General features: G+C 40.6%; 2 protein-coding genes across 2 annotated transcripts; both read right to left on the bottom strand.

Moving 5' to 3' along the window:
- Positions 1–18,476: 18,476 nt before the first annotated feature.
- On the bottom strand, positions 18,477–19,580 carry LOC134223050 (uncharacterized). The gene is made up of 2 exons (XM_062702187.1): positions 18,568–19,580; positions 18,477–18,510 (listed from the first exon to the last, which is right to left on the bottom strand). Exon 1 carries the CDS (start codon positions 19,578–19,580, stop codon positions 18,891–18,893), a length of 690 nt encoding a protein of 229 aa, XP_062558171.1. The 3' UTR covers positions 18,477–18,510; positions 18,568–18,890.
- Positions 19,581–21,795: 2,215 nt separating this feature from the next.
- On the bottom strand, positions 21,796–23,391 carry LOC134223049 (uncharacterized). Its single transcript, XM_062702186.1, has one exon. It carries the CDS (start codon positions 23,389–23,391, stop codon positions 21,796–21,798), a length of 1,596 nt encoding a protein of 531 aa, XP_062558170.1.
- Positions 23,392–24,442: the final 1,051 nt, after the last annotated feature.

Here is a 24,442-nt window from a genome sequence, read left to right as displayed (position 1 = left end):
CCGTGATTGACTAGAGCTTGCGAAATTTCACAGTCAACCAAACGAATGGGGCTTGGGATTAGTTACCCATTCTGAATGCAATGTGAACACGTTTTGGGTGCTCAAATATGTTCAGTTAATAACGGCGCCGGCCACGTTCTTGCGGTCATATAGGACGAGAAGGCAAGACAAAATTTTCAAAACGACTTATCTGCTTTTGTAAACAAAGATTCAAACGATGATTTGGCGAATCTGATAGCTCTCCCACGCAAACCAACACCACCAAAAGGTAGGTGAAGGCTTCCGCTACTTGTTGATGGTGTTGGTTTGCGTGAATCAAATCTTTCTCGCGTTTTCAGTGGGCACACCACTCGATACGGAAGCAACGCACAATTGTCATTTTATTTTTTCACGCATGCTGCGACGCAGCAAAGCTAAATCAACAAAAATGACAGTTGTGCACAGCCTCCGTATCGAGTGGTGTGCCCTGAAAACGCGATTACTTTGAAACTTGGATTCCGTCAGGAGTGATTTTAATATCGACCCGGCGTGCTAACCTGCCGCACAAAGCAGAACCATGTAGGGGAAGTGGGGTAGCACGCCCATAGGGGTTAAAACGCGCCACCCCTGAATAAGGTTAAATATCCCCATTTTGATTATGTTCAATAGTCTATACGATAAAGCAATGAAAAATATTGCCAGTTGCTAGTTATACATGAAAAACTCGAAAAAACGATTTTTGCGTGTTTTGATGCAATTCTAGCTCGGTGGAATTTAGTCTTTCTGTCGCTGTTATACATTGATAAATTAATAATTGAGCCATGAGCCATGCTGCTTACTCGTGTTCTTTATGTTCCACACGAAATCGTCGTCAAAAATGGTTTTAAAACGATTTTATGGGCCTTCAAACTTCTGAGGTCGGTGTGGGGCATTACGCCCATGCTCATTTCGTATGACCGAAACAGTTGAAACATTCGGTTAATTGCCTTAATGTAGGCAATTAAAATGAAAATCAGTACGATAAGCACATGCGCGTTTTAACCCATCCACTGGCGCATCTCACCCGCATGGTTTCAAAACATTTTTGCCTTTCTCGTATACTAAGTATACGGAAAGGCTATAGAACTGCTCCAAAACCGAACTTTTTATAGAAGGCTCGGAGACCCATAGTGTTATATACCAATCGACTCAGCTCGACGAATTGAGGTGATGTCTGTATGTGTGTATGTATGTGTGTGTGTGTGTGTGTATGTGTACAAAAATGTGAGACACGTTTTTGGGCATTTATCATTATCCGATTTGCTCGCAACAAGTTGCATTCGACGCGGAATGCAGTCCCATTGGTTCCTATTTAAAATTAGATCGATTGAACTTTGCGTTTCGGAGTTATGGCCAAAAAACTGTTTTTACGTGCAAAAAAAAAGCAAAATGCTCCAATCCAGATTCGAACTCGTGATCTCTTGATCGGGAAGCGGCTACTACACCACAGCACCATCAATGCACTTAGCATGTGACAAGATACATATAAATATAAATCATCGAATTGGGCATATATTCATTACCTCTATAAGCATCAGAGTTTATCCTGCTAGGGTACCGATTCCTATACTGGAAGTATTAATGGATCGAGAAAAGAAAATATTAGCTTTTACCGTTGGTTATTAAAATATACAGTTTCAATACATTAACTTAGAGCAAGATTGCCGGTGGTGAGTATAAGCCGTTTGGCAGGGCAGTATCATTACTTGACACTTTTCCGGTCGCTACTAAACGCGCTGCTAAATCAGTAGCGCAGCGGACAGGTGATCAAATTGATGAACTATTAAACGTCACCTGTACGGAATGCAGCCACCAAAATGATAACCGAAAATAGTAACCAGTGCGAAAAAGAGTGACTAGACTAAAATGACAGCGCTGCGAGGATGATCAAAACACTCGCGCCCAGTAATGATGCTCTAATAGATAAACTATTGAAATCGCTTGGATACGCTGTTCCTTTAATTGAGATAAAAGTAAATTCACTATTGATTCGAGGATGTTAATGCAAAATTTTATTGGTATAATTGCATAATTATATCCAAACTAGTAGACACATATGTGTATAATAATGGGAAGTATCAATAAGAACCACTCAGGTTACGGGTGCCCTATGCATACTAAATTACTAAATAGTAATTTGGGGTGACCTTTTTACAATAGGATATCCGTACAATAATTAAAAATCATCTTCTCTGCTAAACGTTAGACATAACTTTTCTCATGTCTTATTGCTATCAAGCGTTAAGAAAAGCACAAATACCCTATATAACAGCCTGTAAATACTCCTCAGTCCTCATATAGCAATTTCAAAAAGCATCGTGCTTTGTTTAACACGTTCAACGCTCTCCCGTTCGAATGCGCCTAAAAGAAGGAATGGCAATGTGCCGTCGCGCAGTGGTGGTCCCCCATACAAATGCTCGACTAAACCTACGATTGCGCTTAAAATTTAGCAACAGTAATTTTGTAACGCTGAATTCATTTTGAAATTTAAATAGTTATCCGACATATGCTATGCTATCCAAATACCTTGAACCTTGAAACAGTAATTTTCCCGCTTTGGTGCAGCAAGGCGCAATTCGCCAAACTAACCACTGTTAAGTGACAAAATATATATTTCAATGCATCACATCAGTTCTTTCCGAATCTTTCCCGATACAAAATTTAGTCAAATTTAATTTTCCCATACATATATGTTTAGGAGATACTTTACACCATCAACTTGAACCAAGTCACCAAAAATTAAATTTACCAACTACAATTAACAAATTGAGGAATTATCATTGACGCATTGACTATTTTTACGCATATGCATGCATCATTCTTTGTGGCGTTCAATCAGCATATGGGAGCGCAGCTGGTGTGCGGGAAGACGCGGGACGCATGCGCATTCGCTTCAGTCTCTTGCCGTCGGATGAATATTGCCGAAGAAAGCATCACCAACACACATCGCATTGCGTACCGCAATGTTCTATTTTTAGCTCAGCAGGGTTGAATGTTGATCCGAGCAAATGAGATTTGGGGAAACTGGTTCATGAGTATGTATTACGGAAAAATAGAAAATTTTGGATAGCTCCGCGGAAATAACGCGCAGAGGGAAATCCCCAGTCTCAATTTCTTGGATATAGCGTCTGCTGCACCATAAACTCGCAAGCTTCTAATTTTATTGAATAATTATGTCTTTTCTATTCAGTAAAGCATATTTTCTTTTTTGCATTGAAGCAATAGAATATAATTTCCTACTTATGTTTACTGTCTATTGAAACTCGGTGGGCAAGTTTGATTACTACCAAGATAAATCAAAAGCTAATTTGTTTCTGCTAACAATCATTAAAGAAAACTGTTGAGTACATATCGATTCTCAACTTATGTATTTATGTTTCATTTCCTACCTCCATCATCTAAAGTTCAGACCTGAATTCTTTCAAATATTCCAAATAATCAGATGGATTCAATTATAGAAATGTCGTGAATATAAATATACAATACACAGCATTAGGTTCCATTGATTATTAGCATGGAAAATATTAAATACAAATTTTTTTTTAAAGGCGCTTGAATTTTCTAGTATTTAAAATTTTTCTTGCAATGCGTATTATACCACACACCTAGAAAATATGAGTTTTGAAAAAAAAAAGACGGCTTACCCGAGGATTGAACATAAATCCTCTGAATGAGAAGCTGTCACGTTACCACTGAGCTATCTTTGTTTCTTGAGACATTAGTGTTCGAAGAACAAGAGGCTACGCGATTTGCAATAAATAACTATTTCACTACATCAAGACATAGGCTGCTTGTGCATACGTGCGGTAACGCACCGGGGGCTGTGCTTTGGTTCGGTGGCATATAATCTGAACCGATAAAAAGTTTAGTTATATCGGAATATAAGTCATGTTCGGGATTTGAGTCAAAACGGTACGATTGAGTTTACGTCAGGTGCTTTTGTGTCATTTCATTCAAATAAGTCACATGTAATATTCTTATTGTTTTGGTGCGCAGGGAAGCAACTTCATAATCAATTTCAACATTTTATTTTGAATCCTCTGTAAATGCATTCTTCCTGGCGTTGCAGCAAATAACCCATATTGGCACAGTATATGTAAAACATGGCTGGCCTAACAATTAGTTTGTAAATCAAAAAAATATTTTAAGATTTTGATTTTCTATGAATATTTACTTACTATATTTGTACCTTTTTGCTTGCATACCTTCTGTGTGGTTTTTGATAGTTAATTCATTCATGCTATACATAAGTCCTAAATCTTGGACTTCGCTAGACCAAATAATTGGAACCCCGTTCATAGTGACAGCATGTCTGTTAGAAGAATTCAAATAAAAAGCACTCGGATTATATAGGAGAAAATGAGTTTTGGTAGGCTTTGGAGAAAATTTTCTATTTTTGGAAGTCAGCAGAAAAAGTATTCAAACTTTTCTATAATCCAAGTATGTTTTAGATAATTTAATAGTCTTAGTTCAATCATTGACAAACTACAATGACTCATTCCAGAGGTTAAATGTCAAAACGTGTTACAGCAGAGTTCTAGTGCGATTATTTTTCTACAGCTCTGCCTAATAGTTTGTTGTTTTAATGCAACTAATAACAGAGTTAAAGCACTAGTCACTAATACTAAATGATATCAAAATTTCGATCAGTCTGTATAATACGTTACTGCAACTAGCGCTATAACTCTGTTACTAGTGCAATAGTAACAACAATTAGGCAGAGTTGTAAAAACCTTTGCTCTAGAAGTCCTTCCACATATCACTTTTGAAATTTAACCTCTGGATTGAGTTATTGACAAACTACTAAATTATCAAAACTATATTACTAAAGGATCAAAAACAGCCTTGCTATAATCCATAACAAATTACACGAAGGTAAGCAACGATTTTCGATTTTCCGATATATGTTATCATTACGATATAAAGTATTGCACAATATGAGCTCAAGAATGCTGATTTTGGAAACATTAGCTCTGGCACGCGTTATATATCAGATTTTGTGCTTGAATCGTTTACCTGTAAAGAGTGATCTGATAAATAATTTTGGATCAGTTTAGAAATTAAAATATTCAATTTTAACCATACATTCATACCAAACCAATTACTGCGAAATGCTTTCCATGTAAAGAAAAGCAACCCCAGTAGAATTCTCTTCAGATTTTTTTTAAGTCGGATCAAATTTATAAATCTTGTTGAAAAGTGTTTGAATGATAATGACAAAAATGGCATTGCTCATCAGCAAAAATTTACCTTTCTCGTCAAAAATTCCCTTCCCTTAATCGATTCTTTGGCTTATTTAAGGTCAACATTCCCAATTAACCTATATATTTTTACACCACTAAATATTTTTAAATTAAAACAAAAATCGAAAAAGTGCTGTTTTTTAAGATTGACCCGATTTTGAACGAACATCGAGTGAATTTTTGCAGACCGGTTCACACATGCACACGTTTTCGGTTTTTGTTTTCGATTTAATAAAAGATATTTTAGTTACTAGATAAAGATTGTCGCTTCGGTTCCCTTTGTTCTGCTGTCCGGAACATGTTGGGTATCAAGCTGTCAAATCGTATGGATTTTCCTTCTTTGACATTTAGCTCCCCTATCATCGCCGGCAAAAGATGTTCCGGACAGCGACGACAGCGACAAACTTTATCTTGTAACTAAAACATCTTTTGATTTAATCAGGGGGAGAAGGCGGAGCACTGAATCCCTACCCCAACATGTGCGACATCTGGATTTGGTTCTAAACTGTAAACAACAGTGTTAATTCTCTACCACCTTTTTGTTAAGACGAGGCAATTTTTATGCACACTTTTGTTTTCGATATTTTATCAAAATTAAACACTCAATCATGCAGCAATATAACGATGTGGGATGCTTGAGATACCTGCTTGATTATAGGGACTCGAAAAAGAATTTATTTGCAGTAACTAACCGAATATAAAAATGTTCACATTAACGATTGCGCCGGTTCTAAGCTTCGATGCAGAGTACACGAGCTTTGTTCGCCAGTGACAGGCGTATGAGGCCCTTGGATTTAATAGTTAGAGGCTTAAAAAATATGGGTTCTTTGGGAAAATTGACCTTAAATAAGCCAAAGAATCGAGTGAAATAATGAAACGAAATACAATTTTTGACGGGAAGGGTCAACTGATTTTTTATTTATATGAAGAATCATATTATTCAAAACAACAATTTCAAAAAAGCTAACTTATTGATTGGATGATAGAAGTCTAAGCTGGATTCTGGCTTCAAAACGGAAAGCACTCGAAAGTTTGACAAATGGAAACATTTGTTTTTTCTCACCACCGTTTTTTTTTTGCTTTTCTCGTATTCAAAGCAAACGATACGAAATTTTTCAGAAGAAGTATGTGTATGAGCATGTGTGCAAAAAAATCTAACTCATTTTTCGAAATCTTATCCTGAACCGATTATTTAAACAGCGAATCCTGTCCCATTGTTTCACATTAAAAATCAGCCCGAACTCACTATGGGCTCAAAAGTTATGGCCAAAATACAAATTTTTATACTATGCCTGAAACTCGATTTGTGCAATTGCACAACCTCATCACATTTTCCGGGCACTTAACCTCATCCGATTTGCTTGCAACAAATTACATCCGGCAGCAATTATAACAAATGTGAATTTTCAATTCAATCTATCTTTATTTACGAGATCTTCGACCCTAGGCCGGTTCATCTGGTATAAATAAATGTGAAAAATAAGTCTTATTCACCAATTGTTATTTTAGACTTTTCATAGGGTAAAATGCCCAATAGTGGACCCCATAGTAGCGGAATTTTGCTATTCCTGTCATAAGGCTTAAATTTTTTCAACATATTAACTCTGCTTGATATCTAACAACAAGCTCTTCATCCCCTCTTCAAGATGCATACATAAAATACCCAAATACACGACGTTATTCGTTGAAATTAACATTTTAAAGTCTAACTGAATTCGCCCTATAGTAGACCCCCTGAGGGTCCATAATAGGAAATTGCTTCCCTAAAGTCGACACTTCATTTGAATTCCATGTTCCGTTTCGGAACGTTTTTCTTCCTTAATATCGACCCCCAAAAATATTCCTATAATGGAAACTATCGCGTTTATTTTTCACAGAATTGTGAAACATCATCTAATTTTACTTTCCATACCATTTCCAATACAAGTAATCAAATAATAGGGCTGTAAGGTAGGTTCGCCCGATGGAATTTCAAAGCAAAATGTTGACATTGTGCAGTAATAATGCAAAAATGGATGAAGGGTGCACTAATGGTTAGGGGTCCACTATTGGGCACTTTACCCTATATGTTTATCAACTATTTTGAACGAGCGAGAAAGGCATCATCACCGCTAGGTGGATTAATCTGGGTTTTTTCGGGTGCTTTTTAAAAATCAAATTTCTGTGCAATAAAATGGACAATTAGATATCTGTTATCGGTAGTCAGTCGCAGATATGCTGTTCTTCAGTATGCGCTGATGAAAACTGGCTGAAATGGTGGTTTTCATTGATAAAAATGGCATTTTCCTTAACGTGGGCGTCCTACCCCCAGTTCCCCTATGTCGGATCAACCAATCGGCTGTTATTGGTATCGGAAAATCAATGTTTGCTTGGACGGAAATTCTAGTTCAGTGTCGGGAAGCAGTGATGCTGTATACCACCCTGGACTGACCAGCTCCGGCAGCAGCGAACAAAAAATTAGGGTGGTACAAAAAATAGATTTTGCTTCGCCACGCTCATTTGATCCTGTTCAACATTTTGGGTGTCCTTCGTTTGTTTGGGCTGGTTTGAATTAGAACTGATTGATCGGTTAAAGTTTTTATGAGTGTTAGTGCGGTAAGGTAAATTTTATCATTGCACTGACTGTGGCGCTTCGTTATTGAGACAGGCAAGGGGCGAGCCTTTTACTGGGAGTATTGATCATAAGCTTTAACTCTACTGGAATCGCATATTAATTGGTCGTTCAATATGTTTTTTTTTCGCCGACGCTTGGTGGGGAGGCGCTGTAGTAGTCAGTGTAATGAAAGTTTCAGTTTTTCCATACTAATTTTAATACAAACTTGAAACGGCCTGTGCTCAGTCATTTTTTTCTAACTCGGCTCAGGTTTTGGGAGGTCGCTAGGAACATGGGATGGAATCGTACGGGCGTGGTGGCGCATGGTCGATTTTTTGGACTACCCTACTAATAATCATTGTTGCAGTAATAACGATACCAATATTAATGCAGTAAACGAATATTTTCATTGCACCAATGTGTGGAGGTGTCAGTTGGCCGAATAAGACGATGAGCCGAAAGTCATTTATCCAGATTGATCGTTCGATCGGAACGGTTATGGTTAAACATGATTTGGCCGAAAATGTCATTTGGCTGAAAGCAACATACGGCCGATCTGGTAATTTGGTTGAAAAGGTCGTTTATCCTGATAGTTCATTTGACCGAATGTGCTGTTTGACCGATGTGTTCGTTTGGCCGAACAGGTGATTTGGCCAAATAGGCAATCTTCTGAACGGGTTATTGACCATTTGGAAAAACTGCATTTTCTGCTTAATGATCTCCCGAGCAGCACAAGTCAGGTAAAGTGGTTACAGCAACTTGATGGTGACTGAATATGGTCATACATGAGTTGCAGTAAACTTTATGGAACATGATTGCTCTTAGTGCTATTAAGCTGAATGGCTTTTGTGCAAAATGAACAGTTCGGTGAAACGACATTTTCGACCGTATGTCTATTTCGGCCGGATGACATTTTCGATGGGCAAAATGGCCCTTTCTGCCAAACGACCATTTCGGTCAAAAGGAATGTTCAGCCAAACGACCTATTCGGCTAGACGACTGTTTTGGCCCAATGACCTGTTCGGCTGAATGACAATTTCGGCCGTATGTCCATTTCGGCCTAATGGCTTTCGTCCAGATGTTTTTGGTTTAATGATTTGTTCAAACAAATGACATATTCGGCAAAACATCTTTCGGCATAACAACTTTTGACCTTACGGTCTTCGGGCAAACCGTTTTCCCTTGTTCAAAAATTTTATTTCATCTAGAAACTCGGAGTTGTACCGAAAGGCTATCATTTCACTTTTGAAACGAACTTTTTACTGATAGTAAAGTACTGATTACATCTGATAGTAAAGTTTCTTATACCATTCGACTAAGTTCGATTAATCGATGTGATGGCTGTATGTGTATGAACGTATGTTTGTATGAAAACTTTGTCAACCTCTCAAACTCACACGATTTTTATCTACTTAGGATTAACCGATTTTATCGCAACAAGTTGAATTCCACGTTATTTAATTTGATCGAAATTGATCAATGCGTTTGCAGCTGACAAGAAAAATGGTTTAGGCAGTTGATGACTGATGACTGCCATTAGGGCAAATGATCCGATAGTCGTGGGAGTTCCCATAGTTGCGCTAGTACAGTATGCGGAAAATCTAATAATCAAACGCAGCAACCCACAACGTACAATAATAAAGTGTTATGCCAGAAGTCAAACCAAGTGAAAACAGCATTGATTATTTTGATAAACTGGTAATTATCTTCAATATACCATACTAAATATTCGCCTTTGCTCCAATAGTTGTGGCAGTGTTCCTATAGTTAGTATAAAACAATGAGATTCGCAACTATAGGAACACGAATTAAAAAAATCCGCAACTATTGGAACAATGATTGAAGTTGTCATTTTAGGACGGAATACATGGAATGCATGCGACGGAAACGTTTTTCCATTAAAATAGATGGGGAAAACTATCGAATGTATATCCAAGGTAAGCGAAATGAGTATCGTAATAGTTCTGGGAAAATTAATAGTGCTGGAACGTGCTTAGTTCCTCCACTATTGGATCATTTACCCTATGCTTTATCCGAGAATTCACACCAACACAGTTGTAAGTTTCATCGTTGAAAATAGAAATGGCTTTCGAAAACATTTCTTTAATCGCGCTATCTTTCTGCGTCCAGAACAAAAGACGAGCAAACACGTACTGAGGTTTTTTTTTCTCTACGCTACGCATGCTCGATGGCTAAGCAAACTGATCGCGCTTCTATCCGATCTAACTAACTGAAAAATTACCTTCACTATCCCACGACGAGAAAAAATACCACTCCACTCATGTCCAATGGGTTGAGTGAACTCCTTTCTGCTAAACGTCCATTTCGGACAAACAACTTTTTCCGCCAATGGACCAGTTCGCCCGAGAAACATTTCCGGCCGGAATCTATACCATTTGCTCGAAAGAGATTTCGTCGAATGCCATTCAGTCGAATGACATTTGGTCGAAAATGAATGTTTAGTCCATTAGAGACGTAGGACATTTGGTCGAAAGGACACTACGTCGAATGGACATTTAGTCGAAATCACATTTTAGCATGAAGAATCATCGTACATTTGGGCGAATAATGTTTGGTCGAAAGACATTTGGTTAAAAGCAGATTTTCGAATGAATAATGCTGGTACATTTAGTCGAATGACGTTCCGTCGAACTTTAGTCAATTATAATTAATGAATAAATGATTGATTGAATAATATATTTTTTGCACCAATATTGCTCAAAGAATGATGGGTTCAAAAAAAGAATAAATAATAAGAAAACGGTGAATATTCCCGACAGGATATTGACTTTGGCGAACCTCTCTAACCAACTACAATGAATCTGTACCACCTGGTCAGAAGATATTTAGTCGAATGGGGTTTACGTCAAATGACACTTGGTCGTTCACGTTTTTATCTTTTTGCTTTGAAAGTAAAGTTATGGAATACCAGATTAATGCGGGTAGTTTTTTTGAGTTTCCTTTGATTCAACTAAAATAATTGTTATTCATTAAAAATTGATGGAAAAATCTATTAAAAGCTTCAGACCACAGACCAACAAAAATGTTATCATTTGCATACTTAAAAATATAACGCAGCGGCAGTGGCAGGTGATCCTTTAAATATGATTTACGCCAACTTCTTTCATAGTTTTGTTGAAAAATATTAGGAAGCAGCATCGTGCGTGCCAGCTCCATTTTTTGTTTTAAAAAGTTTAAGGGTTTGTGTTCGCTGAAAGAACTAAAAGTTCAGTTCAACCCGAAAATTACAAACAGTTATGTATGATATTTTATTAAAATCCAAGTTTAAAAATTTAGAAGCTTGAGTTTCGATTTTATGTATATTTACTTTACTGACAACCAACCCTACTCACCCTGTAGACATTAGGTCATATGACCATTTGGTCGCAATTAAATTTTCGGCCAATAATTAACGGATTATGGTTGGAAGTGAATTATATACTGAAATAATTATTGTATTAATATTGAGTTGAAGAAACAGTATCAATGAAAAAAAAAACTATTTCCATTCGATCAAATGTCCCTTCGACTACATGTCCTTTTGACGAAATATCAGCTGTCATTCGACTATATGCCAATCAACTAAATGTTCCAAAGCCAACTACAATGAAGTATTGGCAAAATAACATTGGTATCTTTGATTTTTGAGTTTGTGCCGAAAAATAGAATAAAGGCTATTTTACCATCGGTGGCCAATATTTTGCTATTTTTGTAGATTTTCAATTTTTCTATAATAACAATCTCCAGAAGTTTCTGTTTGCTTAGGTGGAAAATCCCCATTAGCTGCCCCCATCCGCTGCCGATTGAACTTCCTCACGTCCACTGAATTCCTCTAATCAGTTCTCATTCAAATTGAACCAAAAATCTATAGACGAATTATCCATTTTACTAAACTAACTATTATTGACTGAAATTCGCTTTCAACATTCGACTTACTTTCCATTCGGCTAAATGTCCTATCGACGAAATGTTCTTACGACTAAATATCCATTCGACTAAATGTCCATTTGACTAAATGTCCATTCGACTAAATGTCCATTCGACTAAATGTCCATTCGACCAAATGTTCCTTCGACCAAATGTCCTTTCGACTAAATGTCATTCGACTAAACGTCATTCGACGAAATGTCATTCGACGAACTGTCCCAAAGCCTCCGGCCGTATGTCCACTTCGGCCAATCTATCAAACTTTTACTTCAGGGTAATCAGGTGACCACCCTCCTTAACCGTGGGGTAAGACTGCGGCTACAAAGCAAGACCATGCTGAGGGTGACTTAGTTTGATTCCCGGCGCTGGTCTAGCCAATTTTTGGTTTGGGAATTATCTCGACTTCCCTTGATATAAAAGTATCATCGTGCTAGCCTCATGATATTGAATATTGGTATAATGCTGCATTAGTACTAATTTAAATTCTTATTGGTTATTTTGGTTTAGGACTAATGGTTTGTTCGACCAAATGACATAATCAACCAAACAACTTTCGTCTTTGTCAAATAGCCGTCGGTCAAATGGTACTCGGCTGAATGACTTTTAGCAAAACAACCGTTCCCTTCGTTTGGCCAAAAGTCATTCGACAGAAGCAATTTGCAGGAATACCATTTGGCTGAACAAGACATTAGCTAAAAATGTTGACCCGTTCGCCCAAATAACTAATAACTAACTTTCATCTACTCAGTGACTTAGTATAATTGTCTCTTTTTTTCAAGAAAACTTTACTCAATTTCCGTCAAAAGCAGGACTACTCATAGTTTTGAGTAGTCCCGTTTTTGATGAAAATTGAGTACAATTTCCGTGAAAAACAAGAGAGGGCAATACAATTTTTCTCAGTCACTGAGTAGGACTCGCATGTCTCTTATTTCCAGTGTGATTTTTTATATTTCCAAGGTTTTTTTTTTGGAATTTCGCTGGAAATGATATCAAAACTCCACAAGAATTTCGTTTTATTTTCCATAGCAAACTGGTAGGTATGCATTAATCAACACTGGCATCATTTGGTTGGAGATACAGGTAGACTCAAGGATCCTAAATGGCATTGGAATTCCAAAAACCTTATTGTCATCTCTGTTCCGTTGATCTGAACGGAATGGAATCCATTAAAACCTCGCTATCGTGTTCACTTGCAAAATAATGAAGTTTCAGCCATCACGAGACCTGTCTAGACCCAAATTTGGTTTTTATTAGTACGAATTGGAAGGGTGTTTTTCGACTGGATGAGATGTACCTTTCGGAAGTTGGCTTTCTCAGTCTGAAGTATCAAAATGACGTTTCGGCCGATGGGTTGTGGCCTTTTTCAAGGGTCTTATAGTCTATCGTCTATCGTAAATTTTTGTAAACCACGTTCGATTAGTGGTGGATAGGGTGCTTTTCATGCTTGCCTCAAACAATTTTTTCAAAAAAAATTTCACAAAAGGAAAGACCCTTACGACCCTTGAAAAAGGCCACAACCCATCGGTAGAAACGTCGGGCAAGTAAATAAACCATCGTTTTGATACTTCAGACTGAGAAAGCCAACTTCCGTACATTAGTAGGAATTCTGTTAGGTTAAATAGATAGCTATTGAGCCAAAATGTGGATTGATTAGAAACCAATTGCGTTCGAAAATATAGCCTAATCTGGCCAGTCAACATAAAATCGTATATGATGCAACATAAGATGCTAAAGTGGTGGCGATATACGTACATATTGTATGGGAAAGTATCTATATGGCCTCCACTTTAGCATCTTATGTGACATCATATACGATCTTGTGTTTACTGTGTGGAGGGAAATGTGCTGTTTTTAGATATTTTTATATTTTTACAACTCATTTAAGAAAGACATCAGGTATGTGAAGGTTAACTATGTTGAAAATCAACTTCAACTTTGCAGGTAATTGAAAACTATAGTTGTAGATTTGCAGAACGGCAGTCATACATTATTTTACTTAGGAAAAGAGGTTCCGACTTTTGACACAATTGGGGTTGCAGATATAGCCGTTGTTTGCCAAATAATTGGTATAAACTGGATAATCAATGAAACGTGGAAAATCTTTGGACTTGGCGTACTGCTGTGTTCCAAGTAACAGATGTTTCCTAAGGTCAAATTAATCCAAAATGTTCTACAAGAAGTGCAGTTAATGCTACTTCTATTGGTTTTCAAACCCATAATAAGAATGGAATCATAACAGAATTTACATAATAATACTCTTCAACTTTTATCGACTCTATTAACTTGACGAAGAACAATAAGAGCGGTTACCAACATGAATTTATTTATTGTTCACAAATTCTACCGGGTCTCACTTCAATTCTGCATAATCATTTCTCTAATAATTCTGCCACCTGCTTCCGATTCCATTTCGACCTTTGCCATGAATATCTCATGATTAATTCCAACCAGAAACATCTGCAATCTTGAATAACCTCTCTTTACTACTGCAACCGGAACCCAGGAGGTTGTTTTACAAATACCAACCCCCTTGCCACACCGTACTCCCATCCCCCGCCACAATTCGGAGAAAATGCAGACACCCAACCCGGTCAACGCAAGAGGCGCCCATTGCGGGCGGCGGAGGTGAGTCTGAGAGAAAGTTTATGTTTTATTTGTGTTTTCCACTGTTTGAGTCGATGCCGCCGCATTCAGATCAGGACAGATTCGGTTTCGTGCCATTTCGGGCGGTGAAACACCACATTTTTAGCGTAGTCTGCTTGACTGCCGAAGCAGTCATTGGTAGTGTTGTTTGGAATAAATCTTCCGCCGCATACCTCTTCAACCTCGGGGCTCATGATGGCACGAAGGCCCGGCTGCATGGAATGGAAATGGAAAATCGCGAACGGCGGCGGCCAGACGAAATGGGTTGAAATGGGCTCTGCCACGTTCGGAATACAAATTGGTTGAACGTTCTGCCGTCGAGTGGAGAGTTTCGATTCGCTTCCTCCCGGCTGCTATAATTATCCTGAGGAGATGATGGTGCGGCAATGGCGCTTTCTCGCTTTTCAAGTGGTCCTAAATTAAGGGATCATTTGAGCGGGATATAATTTTTGGTCTTTGTTCAATCCGGGGAGGATTTTTTTTCGGCTTTTGCAGGCATCGGTCCAAGTTGCGGTGGAGAAAAGATGCTAAATTAAATGCAGGATGCGGAACTTTTGCCAAATGAGCAGTTTACTGAAGTGGTCGTTCGAATAATATTTCTCCGAATGGATGACTCGTGCTCATAGTCATGAAATATTCAGTAATGTTCGGTCATTTGCAAATTTCCCGGAATTGCTAATGGGGTAAGAAGCATGCTTGGGAATTTCATTGTTGGTTCTAAAGACAAAGCACCTCTTGTTGCAACATGGTCAATTTTTCTAAGGGGAATTCATTGTGTGCTTTGAAATTGTTGTTGAGAATATTTTTTAAAAATTAAAATCGGCATCAAAGTTGAGTTCGACATATGCCTATCTTTAAGAGAATTTAAACCAGAAAATCAATTACGATATTATTTTGGTGGCAATTCTATGTTTTCACTGATATACCACAAACATATTTGTGGAACCCGTATTATTGAGCAACATTTGCTTCAACTTTAATATTCTTTACTGCATTATGACGCTTATTAAGTTAGTGAACAAACATTATGTGACCAGGTGTCTTATTTTCACCATTCGTCGCGCTATGGATGTCAGACGGCGGAACTAAGATCAACATAGGAGCACGGACCTACATGGACACTGAGTACACTACTTTAATTAGGACATTGCTTACTCTGCCCTTGAACTATTTGCACTACTCGAAATATGCCTTCGCAGATTCTCGTCTTCCAATTTGGAATATATAATTAGGAATTCTTACCAAATACTCAATTGGTAGGGTTATTTTCATTATTATCGCAAACAACGTTCTTAACAAAAAAAAATATCGCCGTCAAAAAAGAACGTTCTGGAAAGATACACAACAATTCAATTTCTCATTGCAATGCCTAATGAGTTCACAAATCCCCTCCTTCCGTTCCTAAAGTACCGGATGCTATTCAGAAGCAAGGTGTTGGTTGTGGGCCTTTCTTCGAATCTGAGCCCAACTAAGTGGAATTACAGTCTAGTGAAGAAAAGAAACCTAGAGCTTTCTTCCAGGAATACACTTTTCCATTTTTTTTTTCTCTCTTCTCAGTCATCGTCGCTGTCGTCTGTAACTGCACGGACCGTCGGTTGCTGTCTGCATTTCAACGAGCCGGAAATTTTTTAATTATGTGTTTTCAGACCCACGCCACGTTCGTTGCTGTAGGTGATGGTGCCGAGTGGAACGGGAAAAGAAAAATGAGTCTGTGAAAATAATACAAACCAGCCAACCACCACCGCTGCTGACTCGCTAAAGATGCTTTCGAAAAGGATGGTTGCTGAAAGGCTCTTGGCACGAAAGCGAAAACCATAGAAATCGGAGCGAAAGATTACTTGATTGCAGATACTTCCCGGAACCTTCACGACCCGTGTTCGGTCGGTCCGCAGCGCTACTTTCATTTCCATTGGTGAAAAGTGAGATTTGCCCACTCCAGCGGCAGTGGCACTTGGGCATCACCACCGCCATCAGCCGCCCATCCCTAACCAACCCTGCAATGAACGGTTCAAAGCGAAAGATCAGACACCCACTTCTCTTCTCTGCTGCTTCCACGCTTTCAGCGATAAAGAAGATAAGAAGTGAGGTCAAGATTTTCATTAAACAAATCGATAAGCATCAATTCACTTTGGAAATTGTTACTTGGTGTGTTTTTCACTTTGTGCATCCGTGGAATGGCAAGTGCGGGGAATCTTGACTCTTTCGGAATTGAATTTCATTTGTACCGGAGGGATGATGCCATTATCTACAATTTCAAGTGGAAAATTGAAATGAAATTTTAGGCTATTGGTGTTGCTTTGCCCTTGTAGGTGGCGGACTATTCTGAAGAAGAAAACGTGTTCGTAAGAAATAATTGCATGATTTAACAGAACAGAACAGAACTGAGATAGAAGTCGAGTCAAGTGCGAGACACTAAAGACGGCTTCACAGTTGAGGTCGAAATACGTATCTGTAAAGATAACAAAACGTAGTGGAATTAAATGGAAAGTACTCAAATCGTCTTAGACTGTTGAACTAAATCTTCCTGTATTCAACAAATTCCTCCAAGGATTTTAAATAATTTCGACGAATTCTATACCTACGGAATCCCTTCGAAATCCCCGAAGAGTTTTTATCGGAAGGATTCCTCACTGAAACTCCGAAGGATGACGACTATCAGTATCCCCGTAGGAATGCCTTCGATTTTCTAGAATTGCCTTCGGAATTGCAGAAAGACTTCCAAAAGGACTGGCTTCCGGACCTCCAAAGGAGTCCCAGCGGAATTCTCGAAAAATTCCCATCAATTTCCCCAACAAAATCTCATCTGAATTCTATCAAAATTGCAAAAGGATTCTCTTGGGGTTCCCTACAAGATTCGTTTCGCAATTCTTAAAGAATTACCTCGGAAATTCCGGAATATTCCTCGGAATCCATAAAGGACTCTCGTCAGAATCCGCGACGTTCTCCACCAACATTCGACGACTTCCACCAGGCGTCGAGGGTTCTTCTATTAAATATATTAGCTATTCAATATGGGGCTCCTAAAGAAATACCTCCTGCAGTCTCTTTAGAAATTCCTCCTGAAGATCTCCCAGGAATTCGCCCTCCAGGAATATCTTATGGAGATCCTCTTGCTATTTCTTCCTACAATTCCTCATACTATTTATTCCTAGAGTTCCTTCAGGATTTCCTAATGCAGTTCCTCCATGAATTCCCCCTGTATATCTTTCTTAAATTCCTCCAGAATTCATACCATCCTGGAATTGCAGTGCTATGTCAAACAAATTCTGCTGGAATTCTTCCAGCACAACCTCCTCCCTCCCCCAGTTCTTCCATCAAATCTTCCTGGAGTTCCTGCAACAAATCCTTCTCGAGTTCCTCCAGCGTCTCCTCCATCAAATCCTTCTAAAGTTCCTTCATCAAATTCTCCTGGAGTGCCTCCAGAAAATCTTCCTGGAGCTCCTCCAGCAAATTCTCCTGCTTAAAATAGTTGCTTAAAATATTCGTTTTGTGATTTTGTGACTTAAAATATTCGTTTTTGTCATCCATCAAATCCTCCTGAACTTTTCCAAATAGCTCCTCATGTAGTTCCTCCACCAAATTCTCCAGGAGCTCCTCCAGAAAATCGCTCATAAGATTGTAACAGGAGAATCCCGGGTCAAGGCCGAAACAAAACGATACGCTACTAATGTTGCCAAGATAGTCCGGGGTAGCCTGTTACCAGATCCACCTGACTTTTGTAGTGCGCCTTCACTCCACACAGTTACCAACGGAATCGGGTCGGAACTGTAAGCGCGAACTCTTTCCGTTGCGACCAAACCTCAAACCTTCAAAATAAATCCCACTTATGCGCCAACACACCAGAAGGGAGTGATTATGTACGCCTGCCCGGCTGACTATTTCAAGGCGGGTTTTCGACGAACAAACCGAACTACTCACCAACTGACCAATAGGCAAAAAACGAATTTAGAACGGATCAGAATAAAAAAAACCAAACCTTAACCTTTGGATCTTGGTTACAATAAATTAAAGTTGGAGCATCATTGTTCGGACTGGCTCTTGAAATAGAATTTCCACAGCAGTGTTTAGGGTTACAGCAGCTTGAAACTAATATTTATTATAAGATATTACTCTCAATCAATTAGCAATAATTCAGTGACTTACATTCTATAGTTTCTCCTCTTCTGATCTATTTACAGGTTTCGTTGCTATAGGGTTTCTTCGTGATTATGTATTGTATTCGAAACCACTTAAATTCAATTCTCCTACCGTAAATACTCAACCGATCTTATAAATCTTCTCCGTTTCTTAATTCACTTTCCTTAATTTTGCAGTCTCATCCAATCACTCAAATCAAACGTAATATCTTTCAATTTTCTCCCTTTCACACATCTGTTTTGTTTTTATTTACATTTATACCGTACATATGCATCTACCAAACTTTTGCCTACTCCTCGCTTTCACCCACCAGTGTAGCTTGCTACTAATTATTTAGCGCAGGGGTTTTCGATGCTCGGTGGTGCGTACATACCCCCTCCCCGTAATTCTGGTGGGCTTCCCTCTGTAGCACCAGAGTTACGATGCTGGATTTCAAGCACCGCCAACTTCGCCACCGGCCGCCGGAAATTGCCTCTCGATGTTTTCACCAGCGCTTGTCGCACTCGCCCGTCCGCTCCAGGATACACTTCAATTATTACGCCACGTGTCCAACTCTTCCTAGCTCCATCATCCGCTATGTACACTAGATCTCCGGTGCAGATTGGTGGAGTATCGGCATACCACTTGGATCTTTGATTGATCGAAGGAACGTACTCTGCTAGCCATCGCTTCCACAGCTTATCCGCCAAAGCTTGCGATCGTTTGTAAATATCCCGCAATGCTTCCGCATCCGCTGTTGGCGAAATCTTGTCCGTAGCTATCTCAGGGCCCTTCACAAAGTGATTTGGAGTCAGAGCTTCACTTGCTTCCGGTCCCAAACCGGCGTACGTCAGCGGACGAGAATTTATTAGATCTTCTGCCTCGGCCAACGTTGTCAGCAGCACTTCATCTGTTAACCTTCTACCATCATTTAGTACGGTCAGCGCCGCTTTTACTGACCGCACTAGCCGCTCCCAAACTCCTCCCATATGGGGCGCACTAGGAGGATTAAAATTCCGCCGGGCTCGTGCATCTGTCATTCCTTCCCCGCAATCTCTATCTATAGCTCGCACAATCTCCTTACTCGCTCCTTGAAAATTGGTACCATTATCGGAAAAAAATTCAACTGGAGTTCCTCGGCGACAGACAAAACGTCTAATAGCCATCAAACACGCCTGTGTCGTCAAGCCATGCGCAACCTCCAGATGAATGGCCCTTGTTGTCAAACACGTAAACAGACAAATCCATCGTTTTTCCGACCTGCGTCCAACAGATACAGTAAATGGGCCGCAATAATCCACACCAGTGAAACTGAACGGGTGCCAACCAGGGGTAATGCGAGCTAGTGGAAGTGGAGCCATTCTAGGGACCCTCGGTGAACATTTCTTCGTCCTACACCATACACACGCCTTCGCTACAGCCTTGACTTCCGATCGAAGATTAGGAATTCTAAAACGCTGTCTGACCTCGTTGACTACGGTTTCTAAATTTGAGTGAGCCGCTTGCTGGTGATAATGCTCTAGCAGCCTTCGGGTAATAGGATGCTTTTTGGGCAAAATCACAGGGAACCTGAGTTCGAAGGGCAGGAATGAACCTTGGGCTGCTCTGCCTTCCATTCGTAGTACGTCCCTGTCATCCATGAATGGACTGTCGTTAAACAGACTACTGCACTTCTCTATCGCCTGTACTTTGCTGTGTGGAAAATCACGATTCATCTTCAAGGTCTTCACTTCTTCCGCGTATGTGTCCGCTTGAGCCGCTCGCCATAAATACGTCTCCGCTCTCTGATATTCTTCCCGTTTCAGTGGTACTACTATCGCTGATATAGGTTTCTTCACCATTTGTCGCATCCTCGACGGTGCTGGAACTGCTTCGATTGCTAGACCTTTTTGCTTCTTTTCGCAATTGGACTTAAAACGGTAGACGCACGCTACTGTTCTAACCAGCACTTTCCACCGAGAAATGCGCGACACATCGATGACTGACTCTATTATCGCAGAATCGTGCATCAACAGACAAGCTCGGATCTCCTCTGTGGTATTCGGTTCTACCATTTCTTGCCTAGACCACAAATCTTCTGGTTGATAAAGGAAGCATGGGCCACAAAACCATGGCCCGTTAGAGTCCAAACAACTGCTACTCTTCCATTTCGTCAGGTCATCTGCAATATTATTCTTCGTTGATATCCAACACCACTCGTCATGCTTCGTGAGGCTTAAAATCTCTCCGACCCTGAATGCCACAAAAGGTTTATACTTTTTCTGTTACGACTGAATCCACGAAATGACCGACCAGATTTTTTTAGAGTCCGACCAAATGAACCTCTGCTTTATTTCCAAATAATGTGCCTACTGTATGCAGCAACCGCAGCCTGCAATTGTAGCCTCGGAATTGACATCATTTTCAAAGGGGCAACTTTCGACCTCGCCATCACCAAACAACAAACAGGACCGTTGCTCGTCAGAATCCGAAAGTAGGCCGCCGCACCGTATGCATCTTTGCTAGCATCGACGAACACGTGTAGTTGCAAGAAGTAAACATAGTTTGGTTTTTGAAAATAATAGCGAGAAAACTTTGACGTATTCTATCTCTGGCAGCCTTCTGATCCACCTATGCCATTTTTCGTTGTATCGTCTATCGGGTGATCCCAATCACATCCACTGCGCCACAGGTCTTGGATCAACATCTCACCTTGGATCACAAAGGGTACCAGTATTCCCAGCGGATCAAACAGGCTCATTACGCTGCACATCCCTACTATTTTAGTCGGCCGCCGTTGGCCGGTCATTTACGGCGTTAAACCATCACGGAGTTTGGCCAGAAATGCAAATTGATCGCTTACTCATTACTGGATTCCACACTATTCCCAACACTCGCTTTAGGTTCAACTCTTTATCTTCGAGAATCTGAAATCACCGATCGTCTGTTTGCTCGCGGACAGTTTGAAGGAATTCATGGAGTTCGAAACCCAGTTACGGATCCCGGAGCCGACTGTAGTATGAACATATTTCACTTCTTGAGCCCGCTTCACCAATTCTTCAACCGTGTCCACACTATCGAAATAGTCATCCACGTATTGGTTCTCTACTACCGCTCTGGCTGCTTCTGGAAACTGCACTGCATACTCTTGCGCGTAACGTAAACCTTTACTACTTTCTTTGGACTTTCTCGAAAAACAAACCGTGCTTGCTTATCTGCCTTACATACCCGCACTTGGAGATACATTTCTTTAATGTCGCCATCGAATCTTACAATTCACTCTGGGAATTTTGCTAGCACGTTTGGAAACGGAGTTAACATGTCTGGTCCCTTCAGTAGCTTTGAGTTAAACGGCACTCCATTTACCGCGGCCGACGCGTTCCACACTAAACGAACCTTTCCCGGCTTCTTCGGGTGCACTACCACGCTTAGCGGCAAGTAGCACACTTCTTGAGGTTCGAACTCCTCCAACTCTTGCTGCGTTGCTACATGGATATAGCCCTTCGATGTATAGTCTTTTATTAAATCTCTTACCTTCAGGTACAGCTCACCATCTTTCGCTAGCCGTCTCTCTAATCCTCGAAATCGCTTCAACGCCATCGGGTAGCTGTCGGGAAATCGCACTTGCTCCTCTTTCCACAACATTCCCGTCTCGAAACGGTCGCCAACACGTACAGTCGTTTTGTTGAGGATATCCTTCGCTCGCTTGTCTTCGTCAGATTCCGGTAGCAGTGCTACGGAAATCACCGACTCTTCTAGCTTGAAATGACTTCGCAGTAGATCATGCAGCTCTTGATTCGAAACGGTTTCGGAGTCAGATCCGCTTGCAGAGGAAGGACCGTAAATTGTCCATCTAAACTTTGATCGCACAGCAATCGGTTCATCTGGTTTGCCAATCCTGGACTCGAGAGGCGCATAAAGGTGAATGTCCTTCAGTCCAATGAGGATTTGCGGCGCTCCTCGATAATTATCTGCGACCGGCAATCCTCGCAAATGAGAGTGGTCATTGATTACGTTGGACATCGTGACAGTCTGTTGCGGTAGCTTCAGGTTGTCTACTGTATGAGCAGCCATAATACGAAAACGCTGCGATGAGCCTCTTGCCGATATGTTCAACTCCACTCGTTGTGAGTCCTTCTCTATTCTCGTCACTCCTGCTGTCCAGGTTACTCGAAGTGGCTGCGTCACACCCTTGGCGTGCAGTGCGTGCACCAGCGACTTTTCCACCAACGTGTAAGACGACCCTTCGTCCAAGAACGCTATAGTGTCCACCGAACAGTTCCCGTTATATAGCGTGACGGGCATCATTCGGAAAATAACCGATTGTCGTTGAAGCGAGTGAATGTTACAGTTTGTGCTGACCGTTTGGTCGATGTGCAGCAGCGGGTTGTGACGTTCATTGCAACGATTCACGTTGCATCGGAAATTCAACTTGCATCGGGCACTTCCGTGTTCGTTGAGACAGAGATAACACAACTTCCACTTTCGTACCGCTTCCCATCTTTCCGGCAGCCTGAGTCTTTTGAAGGCTTCGCAGTTTCGAATCCGGTAATCGCAGCGACCACAAATTCGACATGGCTTTTTTTCCCTTTGCGGGACATTTGTTGACAAACTTGCTTGGTCGCTCGTGTCGGAACTATGCGTGTGCAAGAATCCCTCCTGTTCCCTTCTTTCCTTTTTCCTCCGAAATGCTTGATCGACGGCGACGGTTGCAGTCTCGCTGTACGGTGTAATCTCGCTAGCATCATTGACGATTCGTGATAGAAAATTGGACAAAGTCCGCAGCGTTACGATCTTGGATTTCCTCCTATACCGCACCCACTCCAATTGCGTATTGGCCGGCAGTTTTTCTGTCAGCTCCTGGATCAGCATTGGATTTACGAGATGTGCAGTTAGACCGGTCGCCTCCAAGTGATCGGTGAGTTGCTGAACGACGACGCCGAACTTGATATATGATGCCAGTTTGTCAGCTCTCGGGAAGGTGCCTTCCGAACGTTCACTAGTAGCATGTTGAGCAACTGATCAGGTCTACCGTACAGCATTCGCAATGTTTTGATAATATGCGGAACTGCACTAGGAAGTTGTAGCCTGCTTCGAACCGCCTCCAGTGCTTGCCCTCTTAAGCACTCCTGTAGTCGAACAAGATTTTCGACACTGGAAAACCAACACGCTGCATCGGATGTCTCGTAAGCACTTATAAACATTGGCCATTCTTCGAGCCGTCCAGTGAATGTCGAGAGTTTTTTCGACAGAAATTGTCTAGCTGATAGTTGAGCTTTACTTGGTCTATGATAAGTTTCCTCTGGAGCCTTTTCGAAATTCTCTTCCTCTTCCGAAGAGCTACCTTCTTCTTCTTCTGATTCATCAGAGTATTCGCTGACGCTGCTGGGAGGTAGGTCGTATTCCATCTTTTGCAATTGACGATTCCTTTCTTCTTCGGTAGATCTGGGTGGCCCAGAGGGGTTTTCACGCCACTTATGGTCGGAAGTGATGTCAAATTTTGCAGTACTAGTGGAGCCACGCCTGATGCTTTCGGTGTAGAGTACTTTCTGAAGGCCCCTCTAAAATCCTCACGTTTGTTCGACAGCTCTTCTTTTTCTCGGTCTGATCTACCCGACTTTCGTTTCTCGAGCTTCTCGATCTCCGGATCTCTTGTCTCCAAAATCGCGTCGTTCGACTTTTCTTCTTCTTGCCTTTTATTCTTTCATCTTCACACCCTAAAGCTCCTTCAGTTTCATACTGCCTTTCTACATATTTCTTGACCGGATCAATCTTCATTTTCTCCAGCTTCCCGCGAACTTCCTTCAACACTTCATCGCGTTTTTCTGATGCGCTTCTACCTTGGCCGCTTGTAGCTGCATCTGCTCCTATTCGTACTCTAAATCCATTTCCGGCTGTTCCTGTTCAGCTTGTTGGCGCATTA

This window comes from Armigeres subalbatus, chromosome 3 (assembly GCF_024139115.2).
Source record: "Armigeres subalbatus isolate Guangzhou_Male chromosome 3, GZ_Asu_2, whole genome shotgun sequence".
Lineage (NCBI taxonomy): Eukaryota > Metazoa > Arthropoda > Insecta > Diptera > Culicidae > Armigeres > Armigeres subalbatus.
Note: the sequence above shows the minus strand (reverse complement) of the source record. Positions and strands in the feature narration are given on the sequence as shown.